Source organism: Lontra canadensis, unplaced genomic scaffold, assembly GCF_010015895.1.
Source record: "Lontra canadensis isolate GAN:19392208 unplaced genomic scaffold, GSC_riverotter_1.0 scaffold93, whole genome shotgun sequence".
NCBI classification, from domain to species: domain Eukaryota; kingdom Metazoa; phylum Chordata; class Mammalia; order Carnivora; family Mustelidae; genus Lontra; species Lontra canadensis.
Window position 1 is genome coordinate 3,819,199 of NW_022631087.1, and position 25,510 is coordinate 3,844,708.

General features: G+C 50.1%; 1 protein-coding gene across 1 annotated transcript in view; it reads right to left on the reverse strand.

The window, feature by feature from the left end:
* Positions 1-2,901: 2,901 nt before the first annotated feature.
* The window catches only part of LARGE1 (LARGE xylosyl- and glucuronyltransferase 1), a 520,460-nt gene continuing 497,851 nt past the window's right edge, over positions 2,902-25,510 (reverse strand). Inside the window, exons 13-15 of the mRNA XM_032836533.1 lie at positions 13,248-13,394; positions 7,484-7,679; positions 2,902-4,414 (exon numbers count right to left, since the gene is read on the reverse strand). Coding sequence (XP_032692424.1) covers positions 4,217-4,414; positions 7,484-7,679; positions 13,248-13,394 — 541 coding nt within the window. The 3' untranslated portion in view covers positions 2,902-4,216. The remainder of the gene's footprint in view (positions 4,415-7,483; positions 7,680-13,247; positions 13,395-25,510) is intronic.

The window sequence follows — 25,510 nt, forward strand, 5'->3', positions numbered from 1 at the left end:
TCAGCACTTCCATGAACAACCTGTGTGACTTGGCAACTCACATAATTTCTGTGTGCCGGTTCCATTAGCTAAAGAACAGGGATAGTAACACCTTCCTTATATTATTATGCTCTGGTGAAGGCTCATCATTGCCAACTACCATAGACATCTTGGTTCAGTGAATGGGTAGCTCTTATTGTCTTCCCTAAGAGGGTGCAGGAGCCGTGTCTGAGGGGATTTTGATCACGTTTCTTCCACTAAATACAGAGCTCCCTAAAGGCCTGGTGACCACAAATGAAGCCTTAACTCAAAGACAGTAGAGTCTTTGAAAGGGACAGAATTAAAGTAGGATCTGTCCTTTCATGATGGGGTACAAAGAAGCTATTAGTCAACTCAGCAAATTTGTGCTCTGTAAATCAGCTCGACATGTTCAGAGAGACCACTCTGAAGCAGCAAGCAGCTGAGTTCAGGTCCGAGGGGGACCTTATAACATAGTGTTCTCTACCTGTGCCATGTAGGCTGGGAGAAGCCTTCAGGGAGTCGATGACTGCTCCCTAGAGTTGATCTCTGCCATCCAAGTAGGATTATCGACTGCCAGGTCTATTTCAAATGAATTTTCAAAAAGTCATGGGCATAGCAAGATTTGGAGCATCTAGGAGAGGTTGCTGTCTGGGCTGTGTTACTGGATGAATGTGGAAGGAGGAAGACTAGAAATCTAATACTCTTCCTATATAGGTTCAAATCCTCTCCTCCGCCAGTATTTCGTATGTTTCCCTCTTATCAGGGGAGGTAGCAGCATTGCAGGCTACGTGGTTTGGCATCCGTCCAAGTAGGCATGGGTTTGAATTCCGGGTCTGCCATATAGTGATGATGTGAATTTCAGGGAGTTAATTTCCCAGAGCTCCCTGGGTTTCCTCATCTATAAGCAGTATAGCAAACAAAACAAAACAAAAAACTTTGCAGTTTTGCTGCAAGGATTCAATGAGCTAATGCATGCAACAGGCCCTTTTACATAGTGGTTACTCAGTGAATCTTCGCTCTCCCAGACACTGAGTATTATGGGGGCTACGTGAGAGAAAGTTTTCTGTCCTTCCAGCTGAAAGCCAAGATCGTATTGGCTTATGGAAGCATGAAAACACCAGCATGATCCATTTATAAGCTTGGTTTGCCCTGGAGCACTGAGACTAAGGAATTACCAGGCATAGTAACCGCCTCTGCCCAGAGGGCTGCAGCAGCTCCTGCCCATGAACTGGGGCTGGCAGTGACCTGCTGCTCCCAGTGTAAGTTCTGAGAACTCATTCCGTGGGCTGTGCAGACCTCAGCCTCCAGTGGATTGGCAGCCTCTATGCTGAACTTGGGCATTAGCCAGCATCTGAGCTCTAGCCTTCAGTGACACCGGCTTCATTGTCAGGCACCTGTCTTTGGGGAGACAGGACTTTCTCCTATTGGTGTGGAGAGTCAGCTTCTGGCTTTAGTCAATTCAGGGTAGGGATGCTTGGGTGGCTCAGTCAGTTAAGCATCTGCCTTAGGCTCAGGTCATGGTCCCAGGGTCCTGAGATTGAGTCCCACATCTGGCTCCTTGCTCAGCAGGGAGCCTGCTTCTCCCACTGCCTGCCACTTTCCCTGCTTGTACTTTCACACACACGCTCTCACTCTCTCTAGAAAATAAATAAACACAATGTAAAAAAGTAAAAATAATTAAAAAATAAATTCAGGGTACACGAAGCTACATCGTCCTCCAATGTATACCTGTTGTCTCAAAGCACTTGGTGCCTGCTCATATTCTCAGAGGAGACCCAATCTGTATGGTAAGTTATATGGTCACAACTCTACAAATAGGCAACTGAAAGCAAGGTGGATGGGTGGGATTCAGGGGCTATAAAACATGTGAAAAATAAAAGGCTTTAGGGAATTAAAAATTGATTTTTAAACATCAAGGAACCAATACTCCTAGTACATTTCCACTCGGCTCAAGCAGTTGGTAGGGACTCATTACAAGTTACATCTAACAATGGTTTTCTCTGGAAAAGATGATTTTGGAGTGAGTGAGAGTGTGTGTGTCTGTGTGTATGTACATAGGGAAGAGAAAAAGGCATTGGTGTACTGGGAAATGTTTAACAACCAGCTCTTGGGGTGGTGAGGGTGCCCTGATTTGTGGTTTTCTGATGGCCATGGCATAAATACTACCATCATGGCCAATTTCAACATACAATGTGAGGCACAGAACACAACAGTAGGAAGGAGATGCACATGGTAGGTTCCTGCGAGCTGGCGGGAGCAGGCTCTCACACACCCATGGAGAAAGGGGACTTTAACACATATTGTGAATACTTCTTGATGTTTTACTTTATACAGTATTTGTGTATTAATTTTGTGATGTACATGCCACATATGTGCTATATATATATGTAATATATGTAGAACATGTATATATGCATACATGCATACATATACACACACACAGAAACTTATCTGCATCTGTGTGAAGATTAGTCCAAGTAATTGTCTTCCTAAGTTTTTTTTTTTTTAAATAAATCTAAGTGAATTCTCCACTTGAGCATGTAACACATGGGAGGGTCTCGGAAGTCAAGGCACGGTGGGGTGTCACGTGACCATCAGGACAACGGGTTGGGCGCTCGCTTTGCTACCGATTACCAGGATTTACCTTGCTAGCATCTGGGATATAAGACATCTGGCTTTGGGGCTGAGACAGAAGCTGGACAGAGACTCTGAACGTGTTTTCAGGGTGAGAGTGTAAAGCGAGATCTAACCTCAGAAGCGGAGAAAACAACGTTAAGGTTCAAGGGATGAGAAAAATAAACGGAAGAAGTGCAAGTGTGAGGTTGCCGTTGATGGGTCCTGCTGTCTACACTGGCATGTGTGTCAGCAGCTTCTTACAAGAGTGGGAGGGCGCGGGGAAGAAACAGTCCGGACTTCCGTTTATTGAATGCAGCGTTCGCTGGTCACATTGCAACTCCATACAAACAGCCCAGCCAAGAGTAGGGCGTGGACTCTTGTTCTCATCAATGTAAACACAACATTAATATTGAAGATTCAAGAAAATGGGTAAAAAGTCCAGTGTCTCCTTAATCCGTGTAATGGTAAAGGTGCTTGCCTACTCTCTGGACAGGTCCCAGAGGGAGCCCGAGGCCGTGACCTCGTCCCAGCCGCAGGGAATTAACACGAACACAGAGGAACCCAGCACAGTCTTCCTGATGGTCTCCAGATGGACACGTGGGATCTTCAGAACTGGGCTTGTGAGAACTACTGGAATTCTGAAGGCCTGAGAGGTCTGTACCTGCCATGTACGCTGGAACAGTCCCTTCTGAGCCCTTTCCCCATGAACCAGTCACGGCCAATAGCAAATGTGACGGTCTTCGTATTTCCACAGTCTCCGTCTGAGCCCCTGGATTCTGGAGAGCAGGGGATTCAAGGTCATGGGGGCCTCAGTGATAAACCTGAAGAAGGCTGCCCATTTTAGATAGTGGCTGAAGACTCTCGTACTCCTTGCGGGGCCACTGCTGACAGGGGTATGCTGGATGAGGCAACCGATTCTCCTTCGGAGCCTTAAAAGATCAGGTTTTCTATTTTGGATTCCCAGACCAAAAACAAACAACCCCCACCAAACAAAAACAAATCAAAGCAAAACAAGAGTGTCCTTGAGGATAAAGAACAAAACGACGCCCCCCCCCTCCGCCCCACCTCCAGGTCCCACCCAGTATAACGTCCCCATTGGGTTTTTCCAAATGGTTGGTTCAGATCATTGGTTTGCCTCCCACCTTGGATATGTGGCTAGATTGCAGGACAAAAAAAGAAAGTTTCCTCTGAACGAAGAGACAGTTTTGCTTTTATTTCCCAGGATGGCTAACCCCCAGCACCCTGACTTTCCTTTCTTAAAAAGCAATGAAAACGTCCTAAAGACCTGCTTGGTTTTGTGGCTTTGTGGTTGGATAACCCCTTTGCTCCTCTAACTCCTCTGTGTCCCATTCTTGAAGAGACTGTGTCAACAAGCTGTTCTTCCACGTTCTGGGAATGCCAGATTGTGGAGCAGAGAGGCGCTGGCTGGATCCTTGTCCCAGATCTCTGTAGTATGGGCAGCTTTGTTGGGCCAAAGAGACAAATAAAAACAAACCAAAAAAGCATTGCTCAATTTTGAGTTTGAAGGCTGGGCCCCAAACAGCGAGTGGTGTTCCCCCTGCAGAATAGGTCTCTCTCCCTAGTGGTGGGCTTCCTGGTGCTAACTGTTGTTCTCAGCCGTGAGATATTTGAGGGCGGCAAAGCCATAGCGGCGAGACATGTCCTGCTGGAACTCCTCCTTCAGGGTTTTGAGACAGATGCGGTATTGCTTGTTGGACCGGAACTTGGTGATGTCGAAGCTGGGGGCGTGAGGCATGTGGATCATGTAGGCATTGGGCAGCACGATGAACTCATATTCCTAGAAGACGAGAGCAGCGTGAGCACTTGCAAGGACCCCCGGGAAGGTATGATAGATGTCCAGTTGCATGACCAAATGACCGAGTGGATGAATGAGGAGGGGAACGACATCAGCAGGGAGGAGGTCATGGAGACAGAGCCATGCTGGAGAGGGACGGTGCAGGGCTCTTTGCATGGCTCTAGACAAGTTACCGGGCTTCTCAATGCCTTAGTTTTCTCACCTATAAACATCATAATACCTACCTTGAAAGATGACCAGTCATGGATGGATAGTGCTGGGCAGAGCTCATGGCCTGTGAAAGGGTCTTGGTAAATGAGAGCAGGTGCCCATGTGGCTGCTCTAGAGTGACCCGAGCCATGAGAGAAGCTCTTGCTCAATGAAATGATGTCTGTTTCTGGGATTTCTCATAGGGCTTGATGAGATTTGACAGCCTCAACAGATTAGTACACAAGAAGGGACAAAAAAAGAATCAAGGAAAAAAAAAATCCCACTGGATGGAAGCTCATTAAGAACAAACCGTAAGAGACTCTTAATCATAGGAAACAAACTGAGGTTTGCTGGAAGGGAGGGGAGATGGGTGGGGAGATGGGGAAACTGGGGAATGGACATCAAGGAGGGCATGTGATGTAATGAGAACCGGGTGTTATATAAAAATGATGAATCCCTAACCTTTACCTCTGAAACCAGTAATACATTATATGTTCATTGAATTTAAATTTAAAAATATTTTTAAAAGAAATTAAAAAAAAAAAAAAGAATTACTAGGGATGCCTGGGTGGCTCAGTTGGTTGAGAGTCTGCCTTCAGCTCAGGTCATGATCCCAGGGTCCTGGGATCGAGTCCCACATGGGGCTCCTTGCTCGGCAGGGAGCCTGCTTCTCCTCTGCCTGCTGCTCCCCCTGCCTGTGCTCAATCTCTCTGACAAATAAATAAATAAAATCTTAAAAAAAAAAAAAGAATTACTAATGGATATACTTGAGCAAAATAAAAACTAATTTAAGGAAAAAAAAAAAAGAACAAAGCTCTTGCCTACTCATCCTTATTGTAAGTCACAGCATCACAGAATAGCCTCCACTTGGCAGAATACAGACCGAAACTCAGACGAAAAATAAAATGCCTCAAATAGCCAAAATAGGTGACACAAATTTAGGAACCAGAACTCCAAGGAGAACCCCGCACACCTTCATTCAGACCCCATGTTCTCTGATTTTGGACCTAAGGTCTGATAAGCTTCGGTCATCTTGTTCCCCAGCCCAAAGCAGATCAGAAGAAACTCTGAAAGGGAAAATCAGACTGGGGAAAGGTAGCTGGTCCAGATGGAGGGGCACTGACGCAGCAAGAAAGGACCGTTGATGGTGAGGAGGGACACGAACAACCCTGAAAAGAAAATGCAAGAGCCCCCAGAGCTGAGCTGTTTGGGACTTGCCTCTGGGGACAAAGAACCTGACCAAGCCCACTAGCCCTACAGGTGCGGCTGGATGACCTGTCAGGTATGTACTCATTATTTCTGGCAATCACTGGAAAGGGTAAAGTTATGTTTGGCTGTGCCACCAGCAAAGAAAGAAAAATAATCAAGAAATTTGCAGGAGTTCTGTCAAAATTGCATAAAATAAATCAAGCCCGCATCTCGGGGCTGGAAAAATTCACTTTATTTGAACCAGTTCACCTCACCACACTGCTGGACACAAGAACATGACATTTCTTCTCCTTCAAACAGAAGCTGGGGTAGACTGAACGTTTCTGTCTGTGAGCAGCACTGTACTCCCTCCAAGTATTATTGAAAAAATGGACATTAAAGGGCATGCTTCTGTTCTTAAAAATGGACACTATTCTACAATCTTTTGTCTACACTGGTGGTTTGCAACCCTAGATGCTTATTAAAATCACTTGGGACTGCGTGCTTGGGTGGCTCAGGCGGTTAAGTGTCTTCCTTTGGGTCAGGTCATGATTCCAGGGTCCTGGATTCGAGTCCTGCATAGGGCTCCTTGCTCAGTGGGGAGTCTACTTCTCCTCCTCCCTTCACCCCCACTTGTGCTCTCTCTCTCAAAAATAAATACATAAAATCTTTAAAAAATATCACTTGGGACTGCTCTCACACATACTGGAACTGTTGGAAAGTAATCCAGGTGATTCCTAGGGCAGCCAGCACTGAGCATCTGACTTTTTTTTTTTGGAATTTGAGGTGCTTCTGTTGAGAAATATTTACACTGTGCTCCATGAGGAGAAGCTTTAGAGAAGAGCACACAAACAGAACAAAGGTGGGGTTGAGAGCCCCAGGCATCCTTCTCCTAATGCAACCAGAGTATCTTGTTTTACTTTTGTTTATTTAACACTGGGGGTGATGAGCAGCATCACCGGCTTGCCACATGTTTTCAGAAATAAAGTTTTATTGGAACACGGCCACACCCATGTGTAGATACTGTCTGGAGGTGAACTACAACAGCAGAGTTGAGTAGTTGAAAAAGGAGACCTGTCAGCCCCATGGAGCCCCTAAACCTACTATCTGGTCCTTTGCAGAGAAAGCTTGCAGACACTCGGTATAACCTGTTAGAATTCTGCTAATTCCGTTTGAAGCAGGTGTTTAGTGAGTATTAGTTGAATGAATGAAAGTGTTTCACAATGAAATACAGCCTGAAAATCATCACTTTAGTTATAGGGTAGAATAATGAGCTACGTCTCAGCCACATGCCTTCTTGCGTCCCTTATATGGAACTCGGAGGAACTTTGTGCCAGTTACACGGCTCAAAGGTCAAATGATCAAGTGGTGATTCTTTTTGTCCTCATTATTGAACTGGGTGAGGACAGGGAGTGAAACGTTTTGTCACAGGACCCCCACACCTGCCTGGGTCCTGGCCGGGAATCCAACTCTTACTCAACAGTAGAGAAAGAGGCATGGTTTGGGCATCCGTGGTCGTGAGACTTAGCACTGCCACGTTCTCATTTCCGGTCCCTGACCACATCTTGTTCCCTCTCAGGGCTCTGTTCTCTGACTTCCGGGGTCCCCCTTCGGCCCTGAAGTCTACACTTTCTTCCCCCGTAGCGCCAGCTCCACGACATTCCATCAGCTCACCTGTGCGTCCAGTTCCATGATATGAGCCACCTTGTTCCAGCCAAAGCCCACAAACCTCCGGTCATACTCAGGGCAGTCCCTTCTCACGACAACGTACGGCTCGAAATCTGCCTCCCACTCAACACGGTAAGGCGTGGTGGCAGTCCGCCACTTGGCGAAGTTTGTGGGAGCGTGGCCTTTTGTCCAGACGTGGTACCTAGGTCACAGGGAGAAAAGCCATTGCGTGAAAGGAAGGAAACTCAGCTTCCCCAACTCTGTGGGTTGGGAGGAAGAAAAGGTATATGCAGATATGGTCTTTGTGGGTTGTACTGTGTCTCCCCAAAAGATAGGTTCAAGTCCTAACCCCTAGGACTTATGGATGTGACCTATTTGGAAAGAGGGTCTTTGCAGATGTATCAAGATGAGGTCATAGTGGATTAGGGTGGGCTCTCCTCCAACCACTGTTGTCTTTATAAGAAGAATGAAATGGGGGCGCCTGGGTGGCTCAGTGGGTTAAAGCCTCTGCCTTCGGCTCGGGTCATAGTCCCGGGGTCCTGGGATGGAGCCCCGCATCGGGCTCTCTGCTCAGCAGGGGGTCTGCTTCCCCCTCGCTCTCTGCCTACTTGTGATCTCTGTCAAATAAATAAACAAAATCTTAAAAAAAAAAAAAAACAAAAAAAAAAAAAGGAGGAGGAAATGTGGATTTTGAGACACACACCGGGCTGTGATGCCATGGGAAGCCGGAGGCAGAGATTGAAGTGATGTACCCACAAGCCAAGGAACGCCAAGGACGGTCAGCCTCCACCAGAAGCTGGAGAGAGGCAAGGGAGGGTTCTCCCTGAGCCTCTGGAGGACGAATGAACCTGCCAACACCTTGATTTTGGATTTCTGGCTTCCCCACCTATGAGAGAATACATCTCCATTGTGCTGAGCTACCCAGTTTGTAGTAGCTTGTTTTGGCAGTCCTGGGAAACTAATCCCATCCGTTATCTACATCCTTCATAATGAGGAAACTCTCACAATGAAAGGGTAAGTGAATTCCTGGAGGGCTCTGTATGGTCTCTAGGGACCTAACTGCCTGTCAGTCTGTGCGGGAGAACACGGTGACCCAGCCCTTGTAGCGAATTCTCCCCCTTGAGGCAAGACCTGTGGCTGCACCACTTCCATGGGAAGGTCACATCACCTGGCAAAAGGGATCCTCGTAGATGTAACTAAGGTTACTAATCAGTTGACCTTGGGTTAAATAAAGGGGAATTATTGGGGGCGGGGAGGGGCTGGCCCTAGCCAAATCCTGAGAACTTTTAGATCTGGGTTTGGAAGAGAGCAAAGAGCCACGTGTGAGCTGCCTGTGGGTCCACGTGGCAAGGAGCCATCAGGGAAATGGTGACCACAGTCCTCCATGTGCAAGGGAAGGAAGTCAAGGAGCCTAGAGGAGCACGGCACGCTCTGGAGGAGAACTGGAACTTTGCCCCCAAATTGATTTCAGCCCAGTGAGGCCCTGAGTGCAAATCCAACCATCCCGTGTCCAGATCTCTGACCCTTACGGACTGTGAGATAATAAATTTGTATTGTGTCAAGCTTCTAAATTTGTGGCAGTTCATAATAGAGCAACAGAAAATGAATACACACATATAACAACATTCATAGTAAGCTAACATTTATGAAGCACTTGCTATATAAGGATTATATTGTAAATATTGTATCTATAGCTTAAAATCCCTTTTTTTTTATTTGACAGACAGAGATCACAAGTAGGCAGAGAGGCAGGCAGAGAGAGAGGAGGAAGCAGGCTCCCCGCTGAGCAGAGAGAGCCCGATGTGGGGCTCGATCCCAGGACCCTGGGATCATGACCTGAGCTAAAGGCAGAGGCTTTAACCCGCTGAGCCACCCAGGCACCCCTACAGCTTAAAATTCTTAAAACTTACTCAGTATCAACTTACAAACAGTAGGCTGGAGCTGGGATTCAAACCCAGATAGTCTCACTCAAGGGCCAGGACCCTGGATCTCTATGCTGGGTGATCTCTCCTCTGTGTCCCCAGCACCCACACTCTCTGGCCTCTCCAGAGCAGAGAGTCAGTGATCAGAAACGAAGTTGAATAGATTAATGAACAAGTATTCTCAAAACCTGACAGGTACCTACGACAGAGGGCAGGGAGTGGGGCAGAAATCCGCCTCTGGAAGCTACAAAGGGGTGGGAGGAGCCTGGGAGCCAAATGGGACAGCAGACCTGGTCCAAGAGCAAGGGGTTGGGGAAATAGAACATTGTAGAAAAAGGTAATATGAAAGGTGGGACCCCAACAACTTTGGGAGCTTCAGGGAGAAAGGAGCTCACAGTTTGGGGTCCCACCTCCACTCAGAGAGGTTCTAAAGCACGTGAGGGTTAAGCGAGAGCCCGTGGGCAATATGACAGGTGGAATCTTCTGGTAGGCGATGTGGCCACTTGCTTACTCTGTACCCTCACCCCAGAGGCTGGACCTTCCCGGGACCCTCGCGAACTGCCCACTGGCCAATCTGTGGCCCTTCAGTACAGTGTCACTGGGCGACATGGCCGGGCTGGCAGAGGGCAGGGACTGGAAACCCCAGCTCCACGGATTCAGCAAGTGCCACAAAACCACAATCCCACGATCGGAAGGAACGTAAGAGGCTGAGTAACGCCACCTGCACGGAGTGTGGAAAGGAGGGATACTGCAGGAAGTCGGGATTAAGCCAAGAATCAAGCCGGGAAGGAGCTGATTTTCTGTTCGTGAACTAGCCCGACAGGCAGTCCCGACACCTGACACTTGCAGGGCCGGCCCAGCACCACCAGCGGCCGGGCACACGCACTGGCTCAAGCTCGGCACAGCAGGGCCACCGCGCCAGGGTTCAAAACCCACCCCTGTCACTTAGGAGCGGAAGCAGAGCATTTAAATTAGACTTTACTTCCCTCTTGTGTCCCCTGGGGAAAAGAACACCTATCTTGTTGAACGGCTGGGGAACTGAAATGAGGAAATGTTTATAAAGGGCTTGGCACAGTGCTGGCATACAGGAGGCGCTCAATAAATGCTCCTTCCCTAAGAGGCACTTTAACAAGGCGGCTAAAAACAATGGCTCTGGAGCCCACCTGTCTGGGTTGGAATTCTGTCTCTCAGCAGGTGTAGAAAATGTACCTAATTCCTCCGTTCCTTTGTTTCCTTCTCTAAGCAAAATTATTAATAAATAATAATAATTGTTCCTTTCTTTCTCTTGGTAAAACAGAATCATGCCTACGTCAGGGATTTATGACATGATGTGAATTCACATGAGGCACCCAGAGCAGGAGCTGATATACAGTGATGCCTCTGAAAGGGAAGATATGCTCATTACTCCCTCTCGTTTGCCCTAGATACGATGTCAATTCGCAGGGGTCTTACTCTCCGTGATGTCAATGTATCAACAGCCACCTTATCCAGAATGCAAACCTTTGGCTTTGTGTGAGACAAAGGAAGCAGAGAGGAGGAAGGGCAGCTCGGTCGGTCCTGGTCCCCTGGGTGTGTGGGGTGCAGCTTCCATGAGCTCGGCCCGAAGACGGACAGATGTGCTGCCCGGCTGGTCAGCACAGAGCAGGGTGACGTTACAGTTCACCTGCCACGAGAGCACACGGCCACCTGACTCCGCCCCCCGGAACCCACCGTCCGTCCAGGGGACTCACTTGTTCTGACACCAGTGACACCAGGTAGCCTCAAAACAACAGAGACAAAAACCATTTCCTGGATGCGGCAAGTGGGGTGCCACTCTGGAGCGATCTGGGGGCACCCTGCTTTGAGCGGTGGTTCTCAGACTTGAGCTGAATATCAGGATCCCCTCAGAGACTACGGCTTAACCCATCACTGGGTCCCACCCCCAGAGTTTCTGGTCCAGGACATCTGGAACAGGGCTTGAGACTTGAGACCTCTACGTTCCCTGGGGACGCTGACGCTACTCATCCAGGGACCCCGCTCTGAGGACCTAGAGGACCAGCAGGGGTGGGGATGATTTCCCATTCCAGCCGCAGTGGGAGGGGGTCTCAGCTGCGAGGAGACATGAGAGCTCATCGTTTGGAGGGAAGGTGACAAAGGCAATTTCTTGGAGGGAAGGAAGGTCTGTAATTTAGCACTTGACCTTGTGAGTTGTGAGCTGTGGCCAGAGCGGGAATCCTGGAAATGGCAGGCCAAGTCCCAGCTCTCTTGCCCACAGACATGGCCTTGAAATGAGTTCTCAAATCACCTGGGGAAGGAGATGGAAGGAAAGAGGCCCTGGAAATCTGTCTGGTGTGGAGCCATCAGGCTATGGCGTCTGTGGGAGGCTCAGATGAAGATCTGGTCTCAGAGTCTTATTTTTCACCTGCATCCAACTCAGATTGGTAAGAACATTCAGGACTCAGTCCAATGGGATCTGAGTTAAAAGCGTGGACTCTGCAGCTCCTCAGACCTGGACTGAACTCAGGTTCTGCTGTGTACTGGTGGGTGTGACCTTGAGTAAGTCATTTGGCTTCTCAGAGCCTCAGTTTCTTTATCTGTAAAAGGGGGATGACGGTATCTGCCTCAGATTTGTTGTGAGGATTATACGAGCTGATGACAATGCCTGGCACAAGTTACATAGTCAACAAATGGTAGTTGTTATTTCTTTCCAAGAAGAAAGAAGTCTGGGTTGGGAGAGGTGATTAGACCATCTCAGATCACTTTCTAGAATTCTGGATAGAGGAGGAAGGCTGGGGTTGGAGTCCTGGCTCCAGTAGGACCCTTCCATTCCTCAGTTTATCTGCTTAAAATGTGAAAAAGGATCATCTCTGAACTGTTGAACAAATAACCTATCTCATAAGGTTACTTTCCCAAAATAAAGTTTGTTTGAGAAAACCTTCTAGAAACTTCTAGTAACTTAATAGTAGGGTGGAAACCGAAGTTATTATTACAACGTTTTCAATAAAATTCAGATTGCCTGGAAATGTATGTTTTTTTTACTCAAAGGCAGTGGTGGCCATTCTTTCCCTGTTCAAAGTGGTGGTTTCTCTTTCAAACAGGAGCAGAGGGGAGCACTGGCTCTCTCTTCAGACTGCTCTGTTAAGGGACCAGGAAGGACCCCTACGTCCCGCAAGGGCACTAAATGTCACAGCCTGTTCCCGGGAGTTGGAACCCATTCTCACCTGTACCGTCGTACACACTCCGTGGGCATTTTGGACAGACGGCAGGGTAGCTTCCCTGTGATGCTCCCACAGGACTGATTGGAGCATCAGGCAAATGAGGGGCTTGTTTAAAAAATCACCACTCAGGCAATGGGAAAGTCAGCTGCCCCATCTGCCGCATCCCACCCTGAAGTCGCCTTAATGCCATTAGCTGATGAGGCTGCAGGCACTCATCCCAGGCCTGAGGACCGCGGAGTACAGACCACTCCCCCGCAGAAAGGAAAAAGGGAACAGCAACCACGGTGCTAATAGGTCAAAGCTGCTTCCCAGGTGAATGAAGGAATAAGCAAACCAAAGACAGAATTCAGACAGGAGACAGGATCGGGAACCTATGCTGAGTAAAGTACAGAAAGGGTAAGGTGACTTCCCATCTGACATCTGGTCCTTCCATCTGGATACAGGACGCTCCCCACTCATGTATGAAACAAAGCCACATGGCATGTGGGAAGAAAGAATATTCCAAAGATGTAGCTGGGGACCAGTGGCCCTTTTTTTGGCCTTAAGGTGGTCTAAGGTAGCAGCAAACTCTGGGCCAGCAGCTCTGGTGTCTGATTTCCTGGGACAGGAAGGCCTCGGACGACCCCGGGGGACAGCACTGAGGCTACTGACCTGAATGTGAAAAGAGTGCCCATGTCCAGCATTGACAGCAACTCCGCTTTCGACTTGGGAAAAGACAGCCGGTAGCGCAGTGTCTCGAATGCAGGGACTATCATCGCCTTCTTGGTGTTGGCAAGGTCGAGCTGGATGACAGACTTCCTGAAAGGAGAGGGCAGGCAGAGACAGGGTCCCCGTGAGGCCAGGCAGAGAGACCTTTCCCACATGAGGGCAGGGAGGGGGCACAGGGGGCGGAGGACAGAAAGCCCCAGTCCAACTCTCAGCTTAAAGATGGGGAAACCGAGGCTCAAGGAGGCCAAGCAGCTTGGCCAACTGAGTGGTAACTCCTGAGTAGTAACTGAGGAGTCCAGAGAAGAAAGCCTGCCTCTGAGCCAAAACGTGGAGTCTCTCTGGAGAGTGAACCAAGGGCAGGCCAGATAGGAGGGGCTAGGAGACCCTCCCCCTCACTTTTGCAGTGTCGCTGTCAGAGCCAAGCACAGAAGGAAGGTCTCCAGGGACTCACAGCCTGCAGGGTCCGCTGGTCTGGCTATCCACTCCTTCTGCACCACTGGCCACACGGGAGCGTCGGACAGCAAGTTGATAACTGGATCACCAACCTGGATATTTCTAGGTCCCATTTCTTGGACTTCTCAACCCCTGAATCCCCCAGCCTGAGCCTTTAAAGTCGCCAGACCTGCCCCATGCAGCCAGCGCCCAACAAGACAGAGCTCACACCCCACGCGAGGGGGGTCATTCTCCATGTGCTTCTTCACTCCCACCTTTGAACCTGGACTTCTGCTCTACTCCTCTGAGATCCGGCTCCTGCTCTTCTAGATTTGTCTGCCATTGCCCAGCTCTGCAGGCATCATTTTGAAAGGGAGAAAGGCTCAGGGAGGGACACAGAGCAGGAGGCTTGTAATGAACACGGACGGGGTTTGAATCCTGGTTCCGTCACTTGATGAGTCTTGCTGTAGTGGACAAGTCATTTAGCTTCTTACGACCTCAGGTCTCTCCTTCCTAAAATGGGGCCATGATATCCCCCTCCTGGAGCTGTCGTGGGGGCCGAACAAGGTAGCATAAATACAAATACCATTTGGCACACTTGGTACATGGTTGGCTTGCAGCAACACGTGGTCATTATTCGACCACAACATGATCCTTATTTCCTGGCTTGATTTCCCAATGATCCCTTTTGAGCCGAAGGCAGAGGCTTTAACCCACTGAGCCACCCAGGCGCTCCCCCAATGATCCCTTTTGGACATGACTTTGGTACTCCATTCTGGCTTCCTGCTCAGACCACTGACTCTTGGGTCTCCGTGCCAGAGAGGGCTATTGGCTTATCATCTCCGATGTAGAGAAAGCAGTCTTCCTTAGGGTAATCAGGGCACTGGAAGGCATTTTGCAAAATACTGGAAGACAAAGCCTTCCACAGCAATATGACTTACCGCTATCGTATTACTAAAGCCACTTCACTCTGAACTTGTATGTAAGCAGGGACGAGTCCGTGAAGGGGAGTCATGCTACCACGAAGGAAAATTGTGTCGGCCGAGGCCAGTGTGGGGCAAGAACAGAGCGACAGTGTGAGAAGGACGAAGCAGGGTTTGGTATCCATGAATGATGAGATCAGAGGAAGGACAGGTCTCAGATGCCTGCCTTGGGAAAGGGGTGGCATCAGTGCCCCCTGGATAGGGCATGGCTAGGATGGACCAGAAGGTCATTTTAGAATCCTCTGAATAGCAGTTGTAATTCATTGTTTGTAATTAGGCTTATGTTAACTATACACCAAACGACGTATGACCCTGATGTCACTCTTTCTGGGGAGACTCAAAGGATGACACCAAGATAAAATCTGGGTGAGCTGTATTTAGCCAGTTGGAGGACAAGTAGCCCGAGTCAGCCTGCTTTGGTCTGCATTCCTCTCCTGCTTTGTCTCTCTGAACAATGACTTCCGAGTTTCCAAACACCCAAGATTCCCTCACCCGCGGCCAAGCATTCTCTTCTCACTCAATCCTGTATTAGACATAGGCAGAACGGGGGCTCGCCGCCTTTCCTCCAGGAAAATCGGATACCTTATCTATTGGTTCTGGGTATCGGGGGCAGGCCACAGGGCTCTAGAAGATATCCTTGGACTCACCAGATGGCAAAGCCCCAGGAAGGAGGGAGCGGAGAGGCACCCCAGCATGGATGGGTGGCTATTATTCATTCAACAATCCCCGAGCACACCTACTATATGCCAGGTTCCAAGCTAGGCACTTGGAGCCACAGAATGAACAAAATAGCCCAAGTCCTTCCTGCCTGGTATTTACATTCTTGTCGCAAACATCTCAGGATGCTGAAAGCCCAAGATTGCATTTGCAGCTAATTATGTTAAGATAATTGGGAAAGTGTGGGAGGCCAGTGGCACTGAACCACAAAGGGATGGTCAAAGCATGTACACACACCCACAACAGAGGTCTGTGGGTGCCCATGTGTCTTTCTCTGTCACTATTATAATCACGTTACAGTAGCCACTTCTCAGACTGCCCTGCTCAAAGATGATTCTTTTTCTCATGGTCCCTGCATGTAGAAACAGCTCTGGGAACACGGCCAGGGCCATGTCCAGGGGTAGACACTTAACTCAAGCCGAGCAAATCAGTTCCTCACTCCTGGAAATCTGAACAGAGATGCCGAGACTGGAAACCAAAGGGCTGACATGCACTGATGTCAGGCAACACTCTAGAGGCTTCTGAACTTCAGCTGCAGAGGGGCCCAGAGCTGCCCGGGTTAATTATGGTCTCAAGTATCGGTTTCCCAAATTCTACTTTGGTGCCATAAGAAATACCACTGGATTTTTTTTTTTTTTAATCAGTTTTCCTTTTACTTCTTTTCATTTCAATGAAGCTGCCTACTGCAGATCTCTGTTGCTTGCAACCAAACCAGCCCGACTGGTATCTTGTAAGGCCCACAGAACGTAGACCAAGCAAGCAGCATGCCTTAAAAAATGCAGCCTGAGGAAGTCTTATTTCTGTCTGCAGAGAGAGCATCAGATCCTGGAGTGTCTTCGAAAATTCCCTTTAATCTCTCTAAAACACAGACTGCCACAAGGATGGATCTGTCACTAGATAGGTCCATTTCAGATTCAGTCCGAAGAGGTTTGGATGTTGATATCCTGAGTGGATCTCATTATGAACTCGTTTCAGCAATAAAATGGTTTCAGGATACTGACTCTGAGCACATCTGCTCATTGAGTTGGCAACGATATAGCTCAGGCCCTCATGCACAGTTTCCTGTTGGTTTAACCTTCCCCTGCTGGGGCTTTGCTGACCACCTAGGGATGCACAATGTGCCTCCACCATTTATCTGGAAAGGGAGTCCTGCAGGAGACAGAGTGCTTCATATGCAGAATCTTCCCAGGAGACTGGCTAGACTAGGAGCCAAGAGATGTGAGTTTTGCAGCCAGCCTGGACAAGCTGAGTGACTTTGGGTCCCTTCATGCATCCTTTTAGAATGCTAAATCTAGATTATTAATGCTGAAGATTCTGGAAAGTAATCTGGAGCAGTAGCAACCAGACACATTTGGCTTCTAGTTCTGACTCTACGGCTCTTCCCAGACAGTCACTTGAGCCATCCTGAGTCTCAGAGTTCATGATCTTGTTAAACATTTTGGTGAGTAAAAGCACATGTGCTCATGGAAGTTCTTGGTGCAATGCCCAGCACACATTAAGCACCATATGTATGATGGTTCAGCCTGTGATGGTTGCTTTTATGGGTTGACTTGGCTAGGCCAGGGGGCCAGCTGTTTGATCAAACACTCTTTTAAATATTGCCATGAAGATATATTGTGGCTATAATTAATGTTTACAGTTAACTCTAAATAAAGGCCCTTGCCCTCAACAGTTTGGGTGGGCCACATCTAATCAGTGGAAGGATGTCAGAGCCAACTCTGAGCTTTCTGGAAAAGAAGAGATTCTGCCTCTGGACTGTTACATCAAAATCCTGCCTGAGTTTCCAGCCTGCTGGCCTGTCTTATGGATTGTCAGTCCTCACAGTTCTTTAAAAGAACTCTCCACTTGCTGGTTCTGTTTCTCTGAAGAAGCCTGGTTGCCCAAGACCCTTTCAAAAATATCCCAAACCTACTACTACGTTTGTGGACTGAGGAACTCTCAAGAGGAGATTTCGCCTGAAGTACTTCAGACCCCCACTGGTAAAACAGAGAGCACAACAAATACACATGACTTGGAGCCTGCTGGCCCCTGCTTCAAATCCTGCCTGCCACTCTCTTAGGACCTTGGGCACAATATTCAACTTCTCTTGGTTACAGGTTCCCCGGCTATAAAATAGAGATGAAAACCCTTATCAACCAGGGTTGCTGAAAGGATAAAGCAAAGCAGTCGCTCTAGAAGAGCCTGATCCAGTGCCCGACTTAGCGTAACTGATTAACAAATGAGCCCTTCCCCTTTCTGGCTCAGCTTATGGGGAGTGGGGGGTGGGGCTACTGCTGGAGATGGGTGAGAGCAGAGGAGCCAAGAAAGGCAACAGACTCTTGCAACCAGAGCAGGATTTTGTTGCCAACCTGCTTATCTACGGAAACAGGGTATTAGATCTTAGTCTCTAGCCCAGCTCTCTGGATCCTTCTTCATGTAAGAAACTATTCAGATGTGCCCGGCAGAGTAAGTTTGGCCCCTCCAATCTGGTGGAGGTGGAGCTGACCGGGGGTCAGTGGGGGGACCGAGCACTGAGCAGCGTCTGTCTTCCAGCCCCCCAGGCCTCCTGCACATCTCCCCTCAGGGTCTCCCCTCCATTTACTCAAGTGCGCAAATAGTTCATAGCATGTTTGGCTCCCACCTGGGAAAAGTGACGAGTAAGGGAGAGAATGTGAATGAGGATTCCTATACCAACCGAGGGGGTGGCCAGGGGCTGACTGGAAGCTTACATGGGCTCGGCGTTATGTCAAAGACACAGCATAAAAGGGATGCTGTGAGGAAGATGGGCTTCCCGGGGTTTAGAATGACAGTCCCCAAGACTGATCCTGGGAGTGGGTTGTGAGTGTGCACCCCCCCCACACACACACACTCACAACCCTTCCTCCATCTCTACCCTTTTCACCCCATCCTCTGCCCTCGAGACAGATCTCTGTCACCAAGGCAACAGCCCAGGTGCCAGGCATGATGAGATTTCAGGAAAGCATCTCAGAGAAGTAAGGAACAATGGCGTGCGGCAGACCTCTTCTGACTTCAGGGGTGGCGACGAGGGTGCAGGCTGCCCTAGTTCGCGTTCTGGCCGATTACTTTTCCTCTCTCTTCGCTTTCTGAGTCTGTGATGATGGGGGCTGGCGACAACAGCATTGATCTTATTGGGGGTCTGGGGCCAAGCAATCCCCAGGCCTTGCAGAAGAGAAGCACTCTGTGTGCTCTGGCCGTGATCATGACTGCCCGTCCATCCTCTCTGGCGCCGGCTTGACCCGATCACAAAGTCTGGTGCCAACGCCGGCCAAGGTTCCACCTGTTTGTTTCCTCGCTTGCTCCGCCACATGCCAGGCACTGCACGGGCACTCAGGAGACATCAGTCAATACAACAGGCAGGAATTCCTGTCCACGTGGGGCTGATATTTCCAGAAGGAAGCCAGAACAGTAAGTGAATTACAGAGTATGTCGGAAAGCCAGAATTTCTGGGAGGGAGAACAGAGCTGGGTTGGGGTGTGCAGAATGCCAAGGGTAGGGAACCGGTTGCAGTCCGAGATGGGGTGGTGCAGGTCGCCCTCATGGAGAAAGGCAGGCAGTAGGGGAGGGGGCAGTCATGCTGCGATCCGGGCCAAGAGCTTTCTCAGCTAAGGAACAGCCAGTGCAAAGGCCCTAAGGGAGGACAAGAGCACAATAAGGGAAAGGGAGAGTCCCTAAACGGGCCAGAGAGGCAGGCGGGGAGGGAGAGCTACAGGCCATATAAAGTCTCGTAGATCCCTGAAGGTTGAGGGGAGTGAAAGAATGCCACTGTTCTCTCCTCCAAAGCTGTCCATGTCCTTATCCCAGAAATCTGGTGATATGGAACCTCCCATGGCAAGTAGGACTTTACAGGTGTGATGGAGGGTGCTGAGATGGCAAGATGATCCTGAGTTATTTGAGGGATCACAAGGGTCTCGATAGGAGAGAGGCAGGAGGGTCAGAGTCAGAAAGGAGAAGGGACGATGGAAGCAGAGGTGGGGGTGATGTGGCCACAAGTCAAAGAGGTGAATGAGCCAGAGGGCAAGAAACATTCTCCCGTAGAGCCTCCAGAAAGAACGCAGCCTGTGGCCCCCATGATTTCAGCCCTGTGAGACCAGTTTCCAATCCTGACCTCCAGAGTTGTGAGATAAAATGTTTCTGCGGTTTTCACCGGCCACATTTGTGGTAATTTGTTACAGCAGCCATAGGAGACCAATACAGAGGTCTTGGGATTTTACTTAGTGAGACGGGGAGTCACTGGAGACCCTAAGCTAGGGAGAGGAGCTGCTTTCTGTATTAAAGAATGCCTCTGACTGCCGTGTTGGGAACAGACTGCTGTGTTGCATGGGTAGAAGCAGGGAGATCAGTTAGGGGGCTCCCGGGCTGCTACGGCTGAGCTAGCATGGACCTTGATAGTCACAATGAAGGTGAAAAGAACTGGCCTGGTTCTAGAGCCAGCAGGATTTCCTTGCCCTCTGGGTGTGGGGTGTGAGAGTGGACAGGAGATGACACAAGGTTCTTGGCTTGCATCAGGGAAGACTGAAGTGGCCATCAAATGAGAGGCCAGCATGAGCTTTTTGGGGAAGATGAGACTTAGGTTTTGAACAGTTTGCCTGAGATGCTTGAGAGAATGAGGCAGAGACGAGAAGACCATTGGACAGACGAGTTTTGAGGTCAAGAGACAGGGTTTGGTGGGGATATTTTGAGGATCTGTGGCAGGTGCATTTAAAGCCACGAGACTGAACGACATCATCGAGGGAGGGTAGGAGGAGAAGAGAGGCAGCCACCAATGAGAACTACAGGGAGGGACTCATAAGGTCGAAGAACCACCTGGAGACAGGCACGCACTTCAGTAAGCCAAGAGGAAAGAAACAGAGGGGCCATCGGCAGATGCCACAGAGAAGTCAAGATGAGAAGTAGAGGCTGACCACTGGATTTGGCAATGTGGCTTCTTCCTTGATCACAGGCACCTGGAACAGGACCTGAAGCAGCAGCTGAGACCAGCTAGCGGGTAGGCGTGAGGCTAAGGCCATGTGGAGAGGCATTCCCCTAGTTCTGCAGAAACGAATCAAGTCAGCGTAAGAGCAGGGTCAAATCATTCATCAGGAGTGGGATCCTGTCACCACACTGGCCCCAGATCCCCCGTCGGGAGTGCCACTGGCAGTCAGAGGTGGGGCTGGCTACAGTGGAAGCAGGAACGCCACAGGGGCCAAGGTCACCGACCAAGGAACGGGACCTTCTACTCGGCAAAAGCATACAACCTTGTCACGAGTATCCTGGCTGTAAAAAACATTTAGTTTCACCTTATGTGATTAGAGGTTGAACAGAATTGTGACCCACATGGTGCAGAGGAGATGAAATAAGTCAAACTTCCTAATTCCCAACCTCTCAGCAATGGGCTGGGAGCCCAGAGAGGGGGGGCATGTTGCCCTGCTAGACTGCTCTGGGGTCCCACAAACAGTGACGCTTGCCTGAAAACGGGACTTGAGTTACATGTTGGTTTCCCGCAAAGGCTTAACGGACTCCTGCCTCTCTACTTGTATGCATCGACTCTATTCAGAATTCCCTGAAACGAACACTTCCTCTCTCATTGGTGTGTGGGCTTAGACACTGGCAACCCAACTTGGTGTCACCTTCAGGGAAACAAAATGAGAGAAATCATCTCCCTCTGATGTAGATAAAAATGAGAAAGCACAGTCAAGTTTAAAACAGAAATAAATGGTTTTGCAATGATCTCCTGTTTCAGTCTGTCTATATCTCAGGTGTGGGGCGGGGGGTTGGTGGCGGAGGGAGGGCAGACCCGGACAGCCGCAGGGACGGGGTAGGCAGGCTGGCCGAGGACAGTGGATGCCAGCTTTAGCACTGGGCAGACTCGGGGGGGGAAGGGCAGGGGGTGGGATGAACCAGGACCCACACCTGTCACCACGATGCTCTTCAACTCTGGCCAAGTGGCAGCCACGTGCGATCACGGCATCCTCCGTGTGGCCAGACTGATGGTCCAAGAAGAGCTGACTAAAACTACTTCCACAGATTTGAGAGCCGAATCTCTCTCAGGGGAACACCAATGTCAAGGGAAGCCGAAGAGTAAGAAACAGAGCGTGATCTTTTAGACGACAGAGATCCTATCTTCACGGCCGCGCTAATTGTGTGATCATGGGCAATTTGCATAACTCTCTGGGCTTTTGTTTTCTTATCTTGATAATAAATATTTCTCAGACTTGGTTATTAAGAGAACTAAGATAATATGCTCATTAATGGATATTTATGAGACCGGACATAGACACGGAGTACAGAGCTGAATCCAGACAGAACCTTGGTCTGGACCGACCTCAAAGTGCAGGGAGGGAGGGAGGAAGACAGGAGTGTCTTCTCTGCTCTCTGGAGCAGAGATCCCCACTGTTTTCTAAGCAGCAGGAGTTAGGGGGTCTGTGGAGGGGGTTCTAAATATTTGGAAAGAAAGCACACAGGATTTGGGGGAACTGAATTTCTTAGAAATGTCCGGGACACCATTGGTGGTCGATACGTGGTAACAAAGGGTGCTTATGTCTACTCAGTGCCAAGCCCCTTAAGCACGTCAGATGCTTTACTTCTTTAATCTTCTTTACTTCGTTCATCATTGCCACGTGTGACAGAAGCACTAGTATTTCTGGGTTTACTGATAAAGTCATGAGACCCCCGAGAGGTTCAGCAATTTGCCTTTTAACCCAGCTGACAGGGGCACCCACCATCATCCTACTGTCATCCTTAAGGGAAGAAGGCAATCACTGTGTTCGTCAAGGCTGCACCAGCGTAGAAATAACTGGGAGAGATCATCAATCACAGGCTCTGAGTCAAGTCTGTTAACGCAACTGAAGCAATGAGCCTCTTGGAGTCCACCTTGGGTCAGGGCAGCTGATGGAAGAGTGGTCTGGGGCCAGAAAGGAGGGGCAGGGCCAGCGGCTACAGCCCGCACACTTATCTCCACAGCGGGTCCTGCCTCACAGCAGCGAGGAGGTCAGAGGCCAGCACACAGATGGTGTCGGGAGAGGCAGAGACGTGCGCAATGATCTACTGGCTGTCCTGGGCCCTCCTTCATTGGTGATTTGCTTTTTTCAAATGAGTGGAATCTGCCACTGAACCCCTGGACCTGGCCAAGGTCAGTAGTGTCCCCTCATAGTCAAATGTGGCAGACTGGTCCGTGCCTATCTTCCTCACCTCCTCTGTCCTTGGTGCTGAGATCACGCCCTCCACCCTTAGCCGGAGAACTCCATCCCAGAATTCTGGAGAGCGTCTTCCCACATGCTACGGCTTGGATCAGGGAATTGCTTTCAGCTCAGTCCTTGTGGTGCTGGTTACCATGTGGGCACCTCCTGTAGCCTCTATGCTTTGGGCAGGGGTGGGCGGATCCTCGATCTCTGTCCATGCAAACTTCTGCTCCAGTAACAGAACAGGCTGAGCTGGTATTTGTAGAGGTGCAGTGAGAGGCCGAGGCCAGGGCTGACAAGGGACATGCTGCTGGGCACCGCAGGCTGAAGGCCCTGGGGCTGCTGTCACAAAGCCAGGAGAGGAGGCCCATCAGCTCTTGGAGCCCCGGATTGGCAGAGCCCAGTCCAAGATCAGAGAGCACGCTGTTTAATCAAAGCTGAGCTCTAAGGAGTCCAAGCGATTCTCACATGTTCCCAGGGATGGAGGTGAAAGTTATATTAAAAGCGGATGGGAGGGGTGCCTGGGGGGCTCAGTCATTAAGCATCTGCCTTTGGCTCAGGTCATGGTCCCAGGGTCCTGGGATCGAGCCCCACATCGGGCTCCCTACTCCTTGGGAAGACTGTTCTTCCTCACCCACTTTCCCTGATTGTGCTCCCTCTCTTGCTGTCTCTCTCTGTCAAATAAATAAATAAAATCTTAAAAAAAAAAAAAAGTGGATGGGAGGCAGAACAGCAGTTTGTGCTGGAGTGCCCCTCTGTGGAAGAAAGCCCAGAACGGCCCCACTCTTCCTCTTAAGGCTCTGTGTGCAGCCTGAGGCAGCAGCTTCGCTCCCGGCCCCTCCCCTGCCCCTCTGCTGGCTTTGATGCCATCCCCTGGACATCTGGCCAGATCGCCTTTGGGACCGGTTCTTTTGGGACTGTTCCATGCACTGGCGATGGCGGGACATGGCAGTGGTAACAGCATGCAGACTGCCTATGTGCACCTGTCGGCTCTGCCAGGCTTGAGGTCAGCGGTGAACTGAGTTCGGGGCTGGGTTTCCGGCTCCAGCCCACAGGAGTCACTCAACGAATGCACAGGGAAGGAAGGAGTCAGTGTGTGGTCGGCACACGGAGACAAAGATGGTATGGTGAAGGCCGTCCTTTGGAAATGACCGAGTTTCCAAAACTGGGTTGAAATTATAGTCTGGCCACTTAATCCACAGGACTTTGGAGAAAATATACCTTCCACATTTTCATCGTCCCGCCTGGATAATGGGAATGAGAGCTCAGAGCTCAGAGCCCTGACTGGGTTGTCATGAAACAGGGACCACATGTCGAGCACCCGGTATGGCCCCGGTGCACAGAAGGCGCTTGTCCAGCCCTCCTCCCTTCCTGCCCCTCCACAGCCTGCTGTGCCTGCATATTCTCCTGGCACGTTCTCTGGGGGGACATGGGCAGGGCTGGGGTGCCATGGGTAGGGTTGGGGTGACCCCTGCCAGGAGAGAAAGCCGAGGCACACATCTGAGACCACCCTTTTCTGATTTCAGCTTCTTCCTGGAACGAGGGCGTGGGCAGGGTGCAAACCGAACTCGCGAGTGAGCCGGCCGGTGGTGAGGAGCAGTGGATGAATGTGGCCACAGATGGAACCCACCTAGGAGGGGCAAGGGAGGCATCCGCATGCATGTGTGTGTGCACGCGCGCGTGTGTGAATGTGTGTATGTGTACCTTTGCGTGTGTGTGAATGCGTGTGTCAGGGAGGCTAGCAGAAGCCCCTGTCTCTGGCTGCCCCCACACCCCTTACACTGCCTAGCTGCAACAACACCAGACAGAAGCCGGGCTTTCCAGCGGGATGCCTAGGCAGCATCTGAACACCACCTCTGAGGACTCAGCAACCTCCCTGGGGTGGGGGCGGGCAGGGGGTGAGGCTGCTGCACCTGTTACCGGCCCTGATCGCTGGGAGGCAGGCCCTGGCCCAGGGGGTCCTGCTTCCTCCCTGAGCAAAGAGGCAGGTAATGGGGTGTGCTCAGCCTCTATACTGTTACCTAGGAAAGGAGCTCCTGGAGGACAGGCTTCCAGAAGGCATGTGGGGACAACAGCAAAGACCTGCAAGTGAGGGGCCCAAGGCTGTCCTCAGAGAGTGCAAGTGTAAATTATACACTTAACAGATGAGGTCAGAGATGGGCAGAATCCTCTGGAGAGCCAGGGCGGGGTGCCCGGGCCCCAGCAAGATCTGGGGGTTCCTAAATGGACAGCATTAACATATCCAGAGAGAGAACGTGTCCCTCAGAGAGGGCTGCAGAAGAAAGAGAAGCTAAAAATGAGCTTGGGGGCAAAGTTTTAAAACACGGAACAGCTACTGTTATGGGGCCACGCTTTATGCCAGGGACTCCGTACTCCTCACCTCCTGTAACTCTCAGCATCCGGACTCACCCCTACTTAATGACCCTTGTGGGATGCGCTTTCTGCAGGAGGGCATCCCACATGCTGTCGCTGTGCTAGGTGCTGACGGTGGGTTACGGGAGGGCAGTCGGTTCCCCCAAAGTCAGGAGGGCAGCTCTGGGGCAGGCAGCTTGGAATCGAGTCCCACCTGGACAACCCTAGTGTGGAAATGCCACCTAGTCAGGGCTCATGGAAGGAAGCCGGCTGGCCGGGCCTGGTGTTCTCTCTACCTGGTCTTGTTCTGATTTCAGGACTCATTCAACAAGTGTTTACAGAGCAGCTGTGTGTGCCAGGGGACATCTGATGGAGGAGGGTGGATGGCCACCATCCTGGAGGGAACAGAATAAAACTGAAGTCTGTCATTCCTGTACACGGTCAGAATATAGTCTCCATACAGGGTGATAGGTGTATCCCCCAGGAAGCAAAGGTGACATTTGTGAAACAGAGCAGATGTTTTAAGCTTCAGGCGTTGAACAAAGATGAGGATTCTGCAGGATGA